This window comes from Sprattus sprattus, assembly GCF_963457725.1.
Source record: "Sprattus sprattus genome assembly, chromosome: 10".
NCBI lineage: Eukaryota > Metazoa > Chordata > Actinopteri > Clupeiformes > Clupeidae > Sprattus > Sprattus sprattus.
Window position 1 is genome coordinate 30,652,329 of NC_137908.1, and position 17,463 is coordinate 30,669,791.

The 17,463-nt window shown below is 39.0% G+C and overlaps 1 protein-coding gene across 1 annotated transcript in view; it reads right to left on the reverse strand.

Moving 5' to 3' along the window:
- Nucleotides 1-10,973, reverse strand: part of hcfc1a (host cell factor C1a) — a 31,252-nt gene extending 20,279 nt beyond the window's left edge. The window contains exons 1-7 of the mRNA XM_080846798.1: nt 10,811-10,973; nt 9,291-9,491; nt 4,340-4,488; nt 3,847-4,007; nt 3,473-3,681; nt 246-330; nt 29-135 (exon numbers count right to left, since the gene is read on the reverse strand). Of these exons, the coding sequence (XP_080702924.1) occupies nt 29-135; nt 246-330; nt 3,473-3,681; nt 3,847-4,007; nt 4,340-4,488; nt 9,291-9,486 (907 nt within the window). The 5' untranslated portion in view covers nt 9,487-9,491; nt 10,811-10,973. The remainder of the gene's footprint in view (nt 1-28; nt 136-245; nt 331-3,472; nt 3,682-3,846; nt 4,008-4,339; nt 4,489-9,290; nt 9,492-10,810) is intronic.
- Between the last annotated feature and the right edge of the window lie 6,490 nt (nt 10,974-17,463).

Consider the following 17,463-nt stretch of genomic DNA (forward strand, 5'->3'; position numbering starts at 1 on the left):
AACAAATGTCTGCTGGTAAGAGTCATACCCAAATTGAGGCTAGCCAGTGTATTTGTACACTTCCACTCCTTTTCATGTGTAGCCACTTTCACATCATCCATGACCAGGGGCACCCAGCCTCCAAAAACAAACATCCTACACACAACAACAAGATAATATCACACCACACCACCAGTCAAAGACCAGAAGCAAGAACATTTACCAGAGCCAAGTTCATGAAGACATCTCCACAAGAGGATTCTTACTTGTTTGTGATGGTAGTTGCTGAGTGGAGACTGCGTGGGAGGGGAGCTGTGCCAGTAACTGAGGGCTTGTTCCAGGTGAGGGTGTCTGCCAGGGTTTGGGCAAAAGTGAAAAGAGAAAAGAGATATTGTTTAGTGAACCACTCACTTCTCCCGTTTTATCTAACAGTCCGTATTGAGGGGATGGACATAATTTGATTGGTTGTTGAGGTCAAATATCAACAACCTTCTGCCAGAATTGCAGACTACACCTGGTGTAGACTTGTGACAAGGGTTGGGTACCGAGAACCGGTACCAGTATGGCACCGGTTCCATACCAGTACCTACCCAGACCGAAATGTCACGCAGATTTCGGTGCTTCCTTTCGGTGCCTGAGCCGATTGAAATACAAAACCGCAACGAATCATGCAGTTAATTCAACAAAAGTTACGTAAAATGTTGTTTTATAAACAGGGTTCATTTCAGGCTGCAAACATGAAACACGGAGGCTGGTTCCAAACCAGTAGAAGACTAGCGACAGCTAACTAGTAGTACCGGTAGTGGCGTAAGTACAATATGAATTATTTTGTTGCTAGGCACATTTCGTGGGGCACATATACAACTGCCCGAGCTCCCAATGTAAACGCTCTCCTGTGACGCTCACGCTCATTGATGTTATCATAGCAACATTCTTATGACAGTCGGCTCAGGCATCGAAAGGAAGCACCAAAATATGCGTGACATTTCGGTCCGGGTAGGTACCGGTTGTATAGGAACAATTGAAGAGCAGGCAGCATTTCACAGAGCAAGCACATACAGAACTAGCCATCAAGCTTATAACAGAGAAAAATCAAAAGGTAAACGGGCAAAAGTGTTGCTATATTTAGCACAAAAAGATTCAAACATCACGATGTGCAAATGCAACAAAGCAACTGCGTGTGTAACGAGGGGAGAGAATCAACGGCAGATCATACAGACTGACAAATAAGCGGAGATGACCGCAAAACTTTTCCTAGTATCTTAAAGGGGCAGTACACATTTTCTCGTACTCAGTGTGTTCAGGTAACAAGTTTAACTTTAAACAAGGTAGAAAAGATAGGAATAAACCAATCAGAAAATGGTGAAATTTCATTAAATAAATGCAAACAAAATAGTACATTTTTGACTCAAAAGGCAATTATGCTCATATTTTTGCAAAATAAGTTTGAAGCTGTAGTGTGTACAGAGTGTGTGTGATTTGTATGTATTTATATTTATAGTGTACTTTTAAAAGTTAATATATTGTTCAATTTGAAGAAAAAAAACATTGCCTTGGCAATGGGTTGGTAATGAATAATCGATGATCGATTAATTGTCGTTAAGAATTCATTCAAATAAAATTCCAAGCCTAATGAATAATCGTTCCCACGCATTATGAGAACAGAACATAAATGTAGCGTAGCTCGGATGCCGCTACGTGGACTTGTGTTATCGTTATGCCGCGGTGTATTATGGGAGAGCTACACCGCAGCTGTTAACCTGTCAGAGAAATATGTGTTGTTGATGTATTTACAGTTAGGCCGAATCTCAATTCTTCCCCTTGCACCTTTTGCTTTGTCTTGTCTTTGTCTTAACCCTAGTACTTGCAAGTGTAAGGGCCTAGGGCTGAAAACTTTCCCCTATGAAATGAGACGCCACTCGGTTTCGGGTACGTCACTTGGCGTCGCTGGATAATACAGGATGGTACATGTAAAGCACAGGTCGATGTCTTCAAACAAGTGCTGTCATTCACAGATATCAAACGGAGTTCGCGGATAAGTTATCTGTAGACATGTGTGACTGTATGAGCTATGAAACTAGCGATTTAAAAAAAGTTTCAATTATGGTTGCAAATATATATACGACTGTATAGAGCACAAAACTAGACTGTCGTAATTGTTTTGTGGACGGTCCATGTAAAGCACGGATCGATGTCTCCAAAGCAAGTGCTGTCATTCACAGATATCAAACGTAATTTGTGGATAATAAAGTTATCTGTACACATGCATGGTGTCAGGCTAGTCCTAGCAAGCTACCATATAATCCAATGAAGTGGTGGCATACGCGCTAATTGTAACCTAAAACTACCGTTTGAAAGCTTCAGTTAAGACCTGCAATACTATGCATAGTTCGTGTAGCACATTTCAGATCAAACCGAGTCATTATAAACATATAAAAAGTTGTGTAGATAGCTTTATTCATGTAAAATATTCCTCGCTTCAAGCAGCCATTTTTTTTTTTAAATTCCCGAGCTGGTTTCGCTGTGTGCTCTGGGATAGCCCTTGGAGGAGCAAGGTAGCTCTCCGATCAGCTTAAAAACGAGGGCCATACACCACTTAATCTTACCCCTTAATCTTGATCAAATTGGGTATTGAGACACCACTAGCTCTCACATGAACGCGCAACTTCAAGGGTAAGGGGAAAGATAAGGGGTAAGGGGAAGTATTGAGATTGGGCCTTAATCTTTGTCTGAGTGTTCGATAACAGTAAAGAGTTTGGAACCCATCAGTGACTCGAGCTCATTCTTGACATCCCCACAGTAACATAACATAACGTATTTTACGCGAGCGCGACTTTCTATAGCAGACGAGCAAAGATGAAGAGAGCTAAGAGAAGTGTAGTGTGGGACCATTTCACAAGAAAAGCCGATAAAGTTCACTGTAGTTACTGTGACGCTGTATTTATTTACCATAGTACGTCTCCTCTAATATATCATTTAAGAAACATTCATCCGACCGTAAATTCCAATCTGTTAAAATCCGTTTGATGGATTACAAAATGGCGTATTTCCTTAATAAAGATATTTTTGAGAAAATTCAGTCCTGTTGTGTGCGTCATGCCTTAGCAAATAGTCGATTAATTGTTCAATAACGTTATTAATGTTCGAACATGAAATCTCCTGTAAAGTCCCATCCCAAGTTGGCAATAAAAAAAGCCTTTCTTAAATGTTGTCAATCGTTGTTGTTTTTTTTGCTTTAAAAAAAAAGAAGTATCGGTTCAGGCACTGGTATCGTTTTAAAAGTATCGGTTTAGCACCGGTATCGGATAAAACCCAAACGAAACCCATCCCTACTTGTGACCCACCAAATGGTGCAACTGAGGTGAACTACAGTTTAGTTAAGTTTACCTGAAGTTAAAGGAGCTAATAATTACACTCCATCAGTTGCATACACAGACGTAAATCACTAGAATTCTTGACTCATGGTCAATTTCCACTCCATGTCGTTCCTCACCTATGTCGAGCGTCCACAAGTCTCCCAGGCGGCAGCCACTCATGCCCCCGTAGATGATGAGCCGGGACTTCTTGGAGTCCTTCTCTGTGTAGACCACTGCGGTGTGGCTCTCCCGTGGTGGAGGCAGCACACCGTATGTGATGGGGATGTCCCAGCCCGCCACAGAAGAGCCCGGACGCAGCTCCAGCGTGTAAAGGTCATTAAGATACCTTGCAGAACATAGAAAGGTTTACTTACACATCTCAATAAATAATGTTCCTATGGGCTGTTTTTATTATTATTAATAAACCATTCTGCTCAAAATAAATGTTTTCTTTTTTTGCAGAACAATGCAAACTATTTCAAAGACTATCCTATTTTTTGCCACAGCATACCTGGGAATGTTGTTTTTAGGGTCTTCGCTGTCATTGGCTAGCCCTCCAAACAGGTAGCACTTGTTGCCCACCAGAGAGAAGCTGTGGCCCAGGCGGGGGCAAGGTGGGGGCCCATTCTTCGGGGCTTTTGGCTTCAGCTTCTTCCATTCCCATCTACTGGCCTATGATTCAAACATGTTAAATACAATTACAAACATGAAAACATTAGCATATGGATAACTGTCATGTTCCTTTTCAAAACATAACTCTTGAAAATGTCAATTTTTTACCTCATGGATAAGCTTCAGATTTCAGCAGTAAATCAAACCTCTGGTACAGACCAACTTCAGTTCTATTTCTAGAGCTTTTTTAGTAACAACTGCTCAAAAAACCTCTGGAAGGTAGTGTAAAAGCTTATCCATAAATAACTGCTTCAGTGAAACCAACTTTTAAAAATCCACTTTGAGCATAAGGGCCCTGGGGAAAACTAAAAGTGTTGTGACGGTAATCTTACCTGCAGCTCATAAAGGTCATTGCTGTACTTCCCATACTCCACCATCCCTCCGAACACCAGCAGTCGGGTACCATCGCACACAAAGCCGTATGCTGCACAGCCTGGAGGGATGTCCCCACGCACAGCTGGGATAAACCACTGGTTGGTAGCTGAAGGTGAATGAAGGAAAACATGAGCTTAATCAGCCCATAACTGCCATCCAGAATGATTTCATTGTCTACATGATGTGGTGCGATGAATGCACACAGGAAAGGGTCATAGATATTAATCTCCTGAGAATGGAATCATCAGGAAGCCTGATGGTGTGTCAAAGCAGATATAGTTCATGCAGAGAAATGCTTCTTTACTGACATTCTGAATGATTTTTGAAGACAAAATACCAATGCAATATAAAAAACAAAACAAGAAACGATATAATCTGTCTTTTGTACTACAACAGTAAAAGTTACAGTGTGACGGACAACTGACCCTGCTGATTGTCCCTAGCGTATGCAAGTCTAGCGCAAGTTTGTACCGTTAACATTTAACACTTCCTGGTTTCAAAGAAAACTATCCCTATGAATAAATGAATGGATTTTCGCAAAATCTGCCAAAAATAATGTGTGAGCGATGCAAGTAGAAAACCCAGGGAAGGCGTTTGGTGAGCTACAATGTCGTTTTCACACTGTGTTTCGTAACGAACAGTTGAGGGAGAAATGAGGAGTGCATGACATGAGATCTTGTTGCATTGTTTGCTCATTTCCTACTTGACATCATGTCTAGTCATCACTATCAATTCATAACATAGGCTAAAAATAATCACAAATAATGTACGTTCTAACTAGCGCTAGTGTTCATATAAGTTAGCAATCATATATCCGCTAGCGCCAACTTTTACGTTACATTGTAGAGGCTCAGCATGATGACCTGTTAATGTATTTGCTGGTTCTAGTCTGTTAAAAGACCCACGATTACCAAAGCAGTATTCTTTATCTCCCTTTAATGTGCATTCATCAATTTCCATTACATGACGATGTATGTGATCCTACATAGTGTGCAGTGACGTGCAGTCAGGGTAGGCAAGGTAGGCACTGCCTACCCTGACAAAATTCAAACGTAAAAATGTTTATTAAATAATTGTATTTAATAAACTTGTATTTGTATTTGTACCGAGTATTCTTGTGATTTATATATGCAATACATACGTTATTCCAATTGTTTAGACGTTACGATGACAATTGTATCAGTTACGCATAAACAAATACAAAAAAACGGTAGAATAAGCAGTGCCTTTACTGTCCATTCATTTTGAACGGCAGCGAAAAACTCATGTCGCGCATGCGCACTTAGATTCTGTATTCTTTAATATGTACGTCGAAAGGCACAACTCTACTGTGCCTTTGCACGTAAATATGTTATGCCAGTAATCATCTACGTTACGTATCAAACATGGACCAATTAAAATTGAGATATTACTGGACATTTGCGCAGCTGACGTCATTACACCAGCTAAGCGTAATCCCCGCGAAAATCAAAGTAAAAATGACAACAGCGGTATCTACCGATATTGTGGAACTTAGACATTTCTCCAAACTCGACTTTAATAGAAAAAAGAAGTAACTAGCAAGAGGGAGGCCTATTCCAACACTAAATGAAATTCTGCAGAAAAAGGGACCAAAAATTGTCGTTTCAAACGGACTGGTATGACAAAAAAGATTGGCATTGTGGCTGTGCTAGTCAGGTGAGTTAGAAACTATTTTGAGCTTAATTTTGAAATGATAAGTGTGGGGTTGAATTAATGCCGACTGCAAGCCATTTGCTTTCATATTCAATTGAGCAGTGTGTGTTCTCATTGCTGCTGACTGACATACATAATTGGCCGCTGTGCGGATAAAGATGTTTGCATTCTGATGATGGACATTAACTGGTGTGTGCATGCGTGTGCGAGACTGAGAGTACGATATGTTATCGTGATTGGATTTTTTTTTATACATCGATCGACCGTGCCTGTGTGCCGCACTTGTACCTACTGTTGTGACGTAGCCTATTAGCCTAAACAATAAATAAAGTAATCTGGCTTTCATAACTCAGTGCCTACCCTCGTACTGACTTCACCGCACGTCACTGATAGTGTGTGACTGCAATGGGAATGGGGACTAATTAGCACTGCACTGAATTACTTTAACATGAGTTATTGCTACACGATATCAATTAAACAAATAATATTACTCGATACATATGATTGTGGACATTACACAAGGCAACATGAATCTCATTCATAGCTCATCCAGTCGAAATCTTAACAGGATGAACCCATCTTTATTAGAGCGAATCAACATCAGGACATAACTAAATCTCCGCTTAGCATGCTAATCGCTACTAATAGCAACGTGCACTCATAATACACTACCTATATACATAAACATATAAAAAATAAAAAATAAATAAAATCTTTTTTTTTTTTTTTTTAAATTGTCACCGATACCCGATCTAGAAATGTCTTCAATATCGGTACCGATACCAATATCGGATCGGTGCATCCTAGTAACCATTGATGTTAGCAAAAACGGGGCTTTAAACCTAAAGACGCAATTTCATTGGTTTGCGGTGGTTTCTGATAACGTGATGCGTTCAGACGCATCACGTGGTATGGCTTGATACTTCCTGGAATCTTTAAATGCGATTTTCTCAAAATGAGTTTTTTGTCATACTCCAAGGAAAAAATCTCCACTTCAGTTCAACCTATATATACCAAACTTTCCAGTCTTGTACCCAACTATATTATGAAGACATTTAAAGAGGGATTTGTAAATATATTATTCCTCGCCTGAATTATATAACATTATATCCCCAAAAACATGGCGAAAATCGATTTTTTTTTTAAGGCTATTGACAGTCTTTTCTGATTTACAGGAAAACAAAAGGAGATATCCATAAATCCCTCTCTAATTTTGTTCCCATCTAATATGCCAACAAAAGGGAAAAGGATTTTTTAACCTGGCTTTATCCCATGATCAGATTTTTTATTTTAAACATTACGCAAATTAGTGCATATTTAATGATAATGCCTAATTTGCATATTCAAACATTAAAATACAAAAAACTTGTAATACATTTTTTTCTCATCTAAACATGAGTAATCAACTGAGAAAGTTTCATGGTGATACCTATTATTTAAGATGTTTACCCTATTCACCTGTAGTGTCTCGCCTTAATGATTGTGTTTACTTAAGTTAGTTGTTGTGCGAACACTTGTGATGCCTCATCGGTAAAACAAGCTGTGGCAGAGACGTTATAAGCCTATCTAGGACTTTGGCTATGGTAAGCGTCTGCTCACCCTGTGAAATTGGTGACATATTATCGATAAGTGACTTTTGTTAATCTGTTGTTTTTTGCTGTTGAAAGGGGGAGAGCAACAAACCTATTAAAGACATCTATATTATGTCTAAAGTATACGGAGACGACGCCAAAAATGAATTTCATTGAATAGAAGAGGTCATTTACAAAAATGCTAATCGCTGCATATCAAGAGATGACCGTCACTTGCACACTTTTTTTAAAGGTGCATTAAGGATTAATAGCTATTCGCTAAAGGTATGCTAGCAGCTAAAACTAACGAAATCTCTTGAAATGTGCTGACTGACATTATGACAAACTAATTACTCAACGACTGTCCTTACACAGTCAAACATCAATCATGTGCAACACAAGACTAAGCAAGACGGCAAATAAGCTACCTACTAGATCGGCAGAAGGTAATCAAAGTCAGGTCGGCGGGCATCGGCAGGCAAAACTACAGAAGGCAGTTATATGCCTATCGACCCTGCTATGCCATTGGCACGGACGCAATTCTCCATATTAAAAGTCATTGTAGCGCCCCAATTTTTTTTAAGCTGTTATTTTAAGGTTAAACTGCTTATCCTAACCCTAATCCTGAAGCATAATTGTTGCATATTGTGCCTTTAAAGTGGATGGTGATCATGGTCTCTTAACATCCACATAAAGATGCATTTCTTCAACCATTTTCCACAGTCGGTACAAAGGACGTTATTACAGCATTAACGTTGACGGCTCGCAACCTTCTTATCTTCTAGTTGAAGAATACGACTAATCACAATTGTCAAAGATGCAAGTTTTTGAAAGTTGAGACCAGCCGCTGGAAGAATTGTGTGACGCCAATTCCGCCATTTTTCATTTGCTTCATGGCGCCATTTCTCTCCACGGCTGGGGTTTAGCTTGGCTAATTTAGCTACCGGGTATTAGCCACATAGCTGGATACAAGTAAGATTATGTTTTGATGGTGGACAGAAAACATGAAAACCTCATAAGTAGAGCGCAGCAGACGGCAGGCATTGGTGAGAATATTTGGCTAAATGTCTCAAGTTATTCTGCAGCTCTCCTTGCCAACAAACTCATGTCTACTTCCATCACCAGACCGAAAACGCTATTATCAACCAGCATTAATGCAACACTACCCACACATTTGCAAGACAGCAACTTGTATTTAACGTATCATACCTAGTTAACCAAGATTGCGAGGAAGAACCATAGACGTCTATGTCCATGGTTGAAACAATTCTAAAAGTTAAAGCTTGCCTTAACGGCAAATGGCCATAGGTTTTGGCCAGGCAGGTTAACAGCAAACTGGCTAGCTAAAAATTAAACTAGCCAACTCACTCGCAAACTAACTAGGTTGCCTATCTACCAACAATTTGGTTAAGGACGGAGACAAAAAGCATAATTCCGAATGCCAAAACTTGAAGTCATACGCGTATATATCTGATATTCACATGAACACGTAAATTAAAATGCAATATCGCTAACATGTTAGCCACTTGGATAACCGCTGAGAATGCTGTATTAGCACAATACCATTATGCTACCTAGCTAGTTAGCTTAAGGTAGGCGACAAGAGAGCTAACCTGATTTAACCTGTCAGGTTAGAGAGTCCCAAAAAAAAATCTTCACTTACCTGTGTTATAAACGTGGAGCTCATCGACGATTCCTTCATTCCCTCCTCCGAAAACCACCATAAGCTCCTTAATAGCAACTGCTCTGTGCCCATGTCTTGGCCGAGGGACGGGACCAGACCATCCAAGAACCCGCTTCCAACGCGGCTGAAGCGTTGAACCGCTGGTTCCAGACAAAGCGGAACCAGGGGATGTCATGTCCTCTATGTATATAAAGAAGTACAACCAAAATATTTATGGCACCTGCAGTCCTTTTCAGCCAGTTAGATAGAGCGTTAGAAAAAGTCAATACTAACAAAAATAGCTTGCTGGCTAACCTGCCATAGGCTAGAGCTAGCCAGCTACGCCAAATCAATACCAACGTTAGCTACGCTATCCTACTTAGCAGGCTAATTAGCGAGCTGATTGAACAGCACAGGATCCCGTCAAACTCAACCAGGATCTGCTGTTGCTCAATGGTAATAAATAAGTCAAATTAAAGGTGTTTATTCACATGTGTCTACAAGAATTCTCGACATCCACATTCAATATGTCAAAATATTTCAGGAAAATGTAAAATCCATGGGAGCCGCCATTTTACAGACGCTCCGTAAGAAGACAAAAAAGCCGGTTCGTCTGCAACAAAATCCCAGGTCCTCTAACTTGCAAATTTGCGTGCATACCCTGCTACCAACAGTAAAAAAAATGTCTGTTATGGTCAACCCTCAAAATGTCGCATAACGCAATTGCATTTTGCACTGATCTCCCCCATAAACCAGAGAGTACTCCTCCATGGGAGTCGCCATCTTGTAACAGCCAAATAAACCTCCTCCGCCAGTTTAAAAAATGGCGACGTGAAAAAAAGAATACCGAGAATTATGCTGCAAACCTACATGTAGTCATATAGAAGTGAAGGAATCTGGTTTAAGCTATCAATTGACAATATTTATCAACGAGTATTGAATGGACAGAGAAGGTGTACCGAAACGTAAATGCAACCTATGTATGACATATTTTCTCCATTTATAGCAGGCAGCTATTTTCATGCTTCCCTGGGAGTCGCCATCTTGTCACCGATTCAATCAAGGAATAAAATCGTGCTCCTTAAGAAGTCACGTTTTAAAGTGTGAGCAAGACCCAAGCACAAGCCAACTAATATTTATCGGCGAAGTAACATTACACACGTCTGCACTTTTACCAAAATACCCATGGTGAAGCTATTCAAAGCTTGAATTAACTCGTAAAATTAGCTAGCTAGCTCATTACCTGGTAATGCCTAAAACTAGATGCACGGATAGGTATATGCCATACAAGATAAGGATATTTATTTGAGTTATTAGACAATCACAACAAAAATACCAATAGTACAATTAAATCGTGTTACTTCAATTGTTATGATTTTTCACGCTGTCTAGTGGAAGCAGCCATCTTGTCGACAAATCAGCCCACTTTTCAAGCTCCCTCAAGAAAAATGGCGGCTCCGTTCACCATAACAAAACATAGTTTACAGGAAGCAATTTCCTTTAAATCAGTATGCATTTACCTTGTTCGAGTTACTATTCTCCAGCAGATATTTTACCAGGTTTAGTTTAGAGACGGTATTCCACGACCATTCGATTTACGAAGAAGTATCCGCTCTCATGCTTGCCTGGAAGCCGCCATATTTTGAGTCTGGAGGGGAGTATTTACGAACGATGAGCCTTCAGCCCTAACAAATATGGCGACTCTTTCAAACATGACGTTTAGCGATAACGAGATTGTTTGAGAGCGCTCGTTCACAGTGCTTTTTTCCCCCCCGTAAGTGAATTCCAGTGTACATATGTATACATTTGTTATTCCAGAATATCCACCAGAATAGGAAAGATACATAGTATGTGGGTATTGTCCCTCACTAAAGATGGCGACATAGGACTGCGAAAGTTTTCATTCAGTCTGTGTGTATTGGCTGCCGTATCCATGTAAAGTTTGCACTATTGTGACAATGTAGGTCAGTCTGTATTTTTCCATCAGCAAACTGTACACATTCAAGATACCACTACTTCGGCCCTAACTATAAATACCAATGCATATAAATCGTGGTAAATTAGCCTCATTCTGTTTCAACAAATCAATGCACTTTTCAAAACCTATGCGAAGCAAAACCTGGTAACCTTTAATCATTTAGCTACTGTTGCATCATATACCTAAGTACTGTGTTCACCAGTTATGGATGTTTGATATTCAGTGAAATAATGATTTAAAGACAGAATTTAAAAAGAAGAAGAACATTTGTACTGTTTTCTATTCAATTCTAGCCTATGTTACATGCACATGTAATTACACATTGTCAGGGGCTACAATATTTATTAGTTCAGTGCACTTCAATATGAGCTTGACAACATCAGCATGCATTTATTTTTTCTATGTAAACAAGACGTGATCTTATTGTGTTGATCACCACAATGGACCCCCCTCCCCAAAAAAAGGCTATATTTGTGTTCACTGAAAGGATCTGCCACAAAACAACAAAAGGAGCAGTAAAATAAAATACTCAAGGACAAATTCTAAGCATGTAGCAGAACTTGACAATCAAAACCATTATTTACACAGTTACAAAATGGTCACTATAAAAATAAGACATCTCTAGAGAAACACAAAACAATATACAAAATAGACAATGGGATCCTGTTACTGAACACTTAATAAGGTGCAATCATTTTCTTTTAATAATTCTATCTGTGTAAGGCTATAATATGAAATATCATATACTATTAAGGAGGCAAGCCCAACATGCAACCAATGCAAAAATGTTTTCAATTTCCCCAAATTTAGTATGAGAATGAATAATGCATTGTTTCATACGCATTGACTTTACATGTTTTAAGGGCTACAATACTACACTTCAATGTTTTCAGTCTAAAAATATATATATATATATATATATATATATTTTTAGAGGACTTGTTGATAACATCAAGGCACAACATGTATAATTATGGTTGTTTAAGTGTTTAAAAGTGTCTCTGGTAACATTTAGACTAGCCTAAGCGATGATTAGACAACTTGAGAATATCTAAAAAAAAAAATTAAAAAAAAAAACATTTACTATTCCTTGACAGGAATCCATGCCATGTATAGCCACTGATTGGTTTCAGAAAATTATGTGGTGTGGGCGAACTGACCATGATTTGTTTGGAGGTTTTGAACAGAGATTCAATATTTAAAAAACAGGAGGGTGCTGTGGTGAAAGAAACAGTCATGACAAGTTTATCAGTGTGTTGTGAGTTTATCAGTGTTGTGAGGCTACTGAGCAAACCTATCAGCTACACTCACCCTTTTCCTTTCATAATTAGTTTGGTCTTCACCTTATCTGTCAGTTATGTAGATCAAAATGTTCTGGATTTTGACAGGTAGATTGCCTAGATTAACTCTTATGTATATTGTCATGTAGCTCAATCCATTTTGTTTGTATATATATTGACCGAATGTGTTTACTGCCCCCCCCCCCCCCCCCCCCCCAAATGTAAATGTCATCTTTATTAAATTCCTACTAACAATATGGGAGCTTTGTGGTGGCTGCCAGGTAGATAGAAAAATCAAAAGAAAGGGAAATATGTAACAAAATTAATCTTAAATCAGTAAGGGAAAAAAAATGGGTGGAGGGTAGTTGCCATCTTATCTGAAGGTAAAGCTTCTTGTTCACAAAAACTTTAAGAAGCAAACTAATTAACAATGTATGATATTTTTTAATAGTCAAAGTGCTTATTTGATTATACTTAATTAAGAATGCATTTTTAAAGACATGACACTGATTGTAATATATGGAGAACCCATCTATCTATAACTCACATATGGCAGTCTATCTGCACTTTATTTTCTTCTTTGTCGGGGTGATGTTTCTTTACATGTACATCCATATCACCCATTTGTAATGGGCAGACTGTAATAACAATCTCTTTCAAAACATGCAGTATGCTGCACAAAACCGTGGTGCTATGACAAAAATCGCTCTTGACAAGAGAGGGTAGGCTGTTTCTTCTGTTTCTTTTTTACATAAGAGTGTTTCATATAGTTTGTTGCTCTTTTGTTTTGAAGATGCAAGAAATGTGTCTACACTTGATGTTCATTTTAAAGTATCACAATCTTGCAAACTAAATACATAAATGATGTGCAAAAATATCCACAAATAAAATGACCCTGCATTGTAAAGTATTGTACAATAAACAGCTGTTTGTTATTTCCTGGACTTTGATAGACATAGCCATTGTAATTAGTCCGCAAACATATGTAAATTACACATGGAGCGCCATCTAAGAAAATGTTTGGGTGTTGGTATGTACTTGTCATGGTGTTAGTGAATTGATACATGTATAGGGGTGTCACACAGATAACCCCTCCATTTCGTCAAGGTGACAATGATACTTTTCCATTGTATTACTGCAATATATTAATGCAATCATTGATAAATAAATCATTCTGTTTGTATTCTGTGCATGTCTCACTTCATACAGCAGGCACTTGTATCAAAAGCACGTTTGATGGTATTTACAGTGCCCTCCACAAATATTGGCACCCCTAGTGAATATGAGCTAAACAGGCTATACAAAAAAATATGTCTTTGCTGTTAATCCTCTTGGTTTTTCACTCAAAATATTCACAAAAATCTTACCTTTTCATTGAAGTAAAATTATTAAAAGAAAAAAAAACATTGACATTAAATAAATATTTTTCCCCAAAACATGTGTGCCACAATTATTGGCACCCCTTAATGTATTGCCAAGATAATAGCTCGGAGTCTTCTCCTATAATGCGTGAAGAGGTTAGTGAACACATGGCACGGGATCTGAGACCATTCCTACATGCAGTATCTCTTCAGATCCTTCAGAATCTGAGGTCAACGTTTGTAGACTTGGCTACAGCTCATCCCACAGATTTTCTATGGGGTTTAGGTCAGGGGACTCTGATGGCCAGGGCAAAACCTTTATTCTGTGGTTAGTGAACCATTTTTGTGTTGATTTTGAGGTGTGCCTAGGATCATTGTCCTGTTGGAAGGTCCAACCACAGCCCATTTAAGGCTTACTGGAGGGGGCTGTTAGGTTTTCATTTAATATCTGCTGGTATTTGATGGAGTCCATGATACCATGTATCCTAACAAGATGTCCAGGGCCTTTGGAAGAAAAACAGCCCCACAACATCAACGATCCGCCACCATACTTCACATTGGGTATGGGGTGCTCTTCTATATGGCTCTTTCTGTCTACGCCAAACCCACCTTTGATGTTTGTTGCCAAAAAGCTTTATTTTGGTCTCATCTGAACATATAACTCGGTCCCATTGAAAGTCTGACTAACATTTGGCAAACTGTAGGCGCTTTATTTGTTGTTGATTGACAGCAGAGGCTTTCTTCCGACAACCCTCCAAAACAACTTGTGGTGATGTAGGTGGCGTCTGATGGTAGTTTTGGAGACTTTCTGACCCCAAGACTCAACTAACCTCTACAATTCTCCAGCTGGGATCGATCCTTGGAGATTATTTTGCCAGTAGAACAATCCCCCTCACGGTGCCTGGGGTCAATGTACAGACACTTACTCTTCCAGGCTGATTCTTAACATCTCCTGTCGCTTTAAACTTTTTAATTATTTCCATGATAGTGGAAATGGGTATTTTCAACAGTTAAGAGATTTTCTTGTGTCCATTTCTTGATTTGTGCAGCTCAACAACTTTTCGTCACACATCGTCATTGTGTTATTTGGGTCTTTCTCATAGTGATGAATGACTAATGGAATTTGACCTGTGTCACCTCATATTTGTACGCCAGTGGAACTGGTAGTCATGGTTGACCTCATGGTTGACCTCATGGTTCATGGTTGACCTCATACAAGTTCCTTTTCAAACAGGTGAACTTAAAAATGTAAAATATGACTGGAAATATACTTCAGTTAAATTTTAATTAAAGATTTTTGTAGGGGTGCCAGTAATAGTGGCACACATGTTTTGGGGGAAAATATTTATTTAATGTCAACAGTTTTTTTTTTTTTCAATAATTTTACTTCACTGAAAATGTAAGATTTTTGTGAATATTTTGAGTGAAAAACCAAGAGGATTAACAGCAAAGACATATTTTTTTTATAGCCTGTTCAGCCCATACTCACTAGGGGTGCCAATATTTGTGGAGGGCACTGTATGTGTGACGGGCAATATTACGGAAACATCAGTTACTACACCTTTCCCCTAAACTAGAGGAAACCATATGTGTTACGTAATCTGAGTTTGGCTTTATGGAGAATTGTCAAAAACAGCTCCAAGTCTATACTTTGCAACTCAGTGATGGAAAATAAATGATTACATTTTCTTTTGCGGAAGAGTCAAGAATTTCCTATTTAAGTCACTTGAGGTTTTCAGCCCCTAAAAAACTGAGAGAGGGGGTTTAAAAGCACTTTGAAATTTTCAAGGGTTAAGACTATTGTTGATTTTAAAGCGCAAACATTAACAAAGCCATTAACGTAAATGTATAGTGCTTACTACTTATGGTTCTATTAGCCTAAACCACAAGGGGAAAGCTGCCTGTTGATTTTGTCACTACAGATATGCACACACATAAACATACATAGTCATGGACAAAAATATTGGCACCCCTGCACTTCTGTCAGATAATGCACCAATACTCCCAGAAAAGTGTTGCAATTACAAATGCTTTTGTATTCACATGTTAATTTACTTAGTTTGCATTGGAAAAACACAAAAATCTGACAAATAAAGCCAAATCTGACTTTATTCCACATAAAACTCCAAAAAGGGTCGGACAAAATGATTGGCACCCTTAAGAAATAATTGAATTTTAAGCATGAAATGCTCCTTTAATCTTCATTTAAACTCACCTATGGCGAGCCACAGATGCTGGTAATATAGAAATCACATTTGCAATCAGTTAAAATGGAGCAAAGTTGACTCAACCTTTGTGTTGTGTGTCTGTGTATACCGCACTGAGCATGGGGAAAAGAAAGAAAAGCAAAGAATTGTCTAAGGATTTGAGAACCAAAATTGTAGAAAAGCATGGACAATCTCAAGGCTATAAGTCCATCTCCAGAGATCTTAATGTTCCTGTGTCCACTGTGCGCAGTGTCATCAACAAGTTTACAGCCCATGGCATTGTCACTAACCTCCCTGGATGTGGAAGGAAGAGAAAAATTGTTGACAGAATGCAACAAAAGATTGTTTGAATGGTGGATAAATAACCTAGAACAACTTCCAAATAAATTCAAGCTACCCTGCAGACAAAGGGTACAACGGTGTCAGCTTGCACTATCCGTCGCCATTTGAATGAAATGGGATGCTATGGTAGGAGACCCAGAGGACCCCACTGCTGACACAGAGACATAAAAAAGCTAGACTTGAGTTTGACAAAACTTTCTTGGGGAAGCCAAAATCATTCTGGGAGAACGTCCTGTAGATAGATGAGACCAAAGTAGAGCTTTTTGGTAAAGCAGTTTATAGACAACGAAATAAGGCCTTCAAAGAAAAGAACACGGTCCCTACAGGCTTATATGGTGGAGCTGGACCGATGTTTTGGGGTTGCTTTGCTGCTTCTGGAACTTGATGCGTTGACTGTGTGCATAGCATCAGGAAATCTGAGGACTACCAAATCATTTTTGGACGCAATGTAGGGCCCAGTGTCAGAATGCTGGGTCTCCGTCAGAGGACATGGGTCTTCCAGCAGGACAATGACCCATAGCACACTTCAAAAAGTACCCAGAAATGGTTAAGACAAAGCACTGGAGAGTTCTGAAGTGTCCGAGATGAGTCCAGATCTTAATCCCATAGCACAACTGGGGCATGATCTCAAATCAGTAGTTGGGAGAAGGCACCCTTCAAATGTGAGAGACCTGGAGCAGTTGGCAAAAGAAGAGTGGTCCGAAATTCCAGTAGAGAGGTGTAAGACACCTCATTAATGGTTACAGGAAGCAATTGATTTCAGATATTTGTATTTCTTTATTTTTAAGGGTGTTCTACCCATTATAAAGTTGAGGGTGCCAATAATTTTGTCCGGCCCTTTTTTGAGTTTTATGTGGAATAAAGTCAGATTTGGCATTATTTCTCAGATTTGTTGTGTTTTTCCAATGCAAACTAAGTAAATAAACATGTGAATACAAAAACTTTTGTAACTGCAACACTTTTCTGGGAGTAGTGGTGCATTATATGACAGAAGTGCAGGGGTGC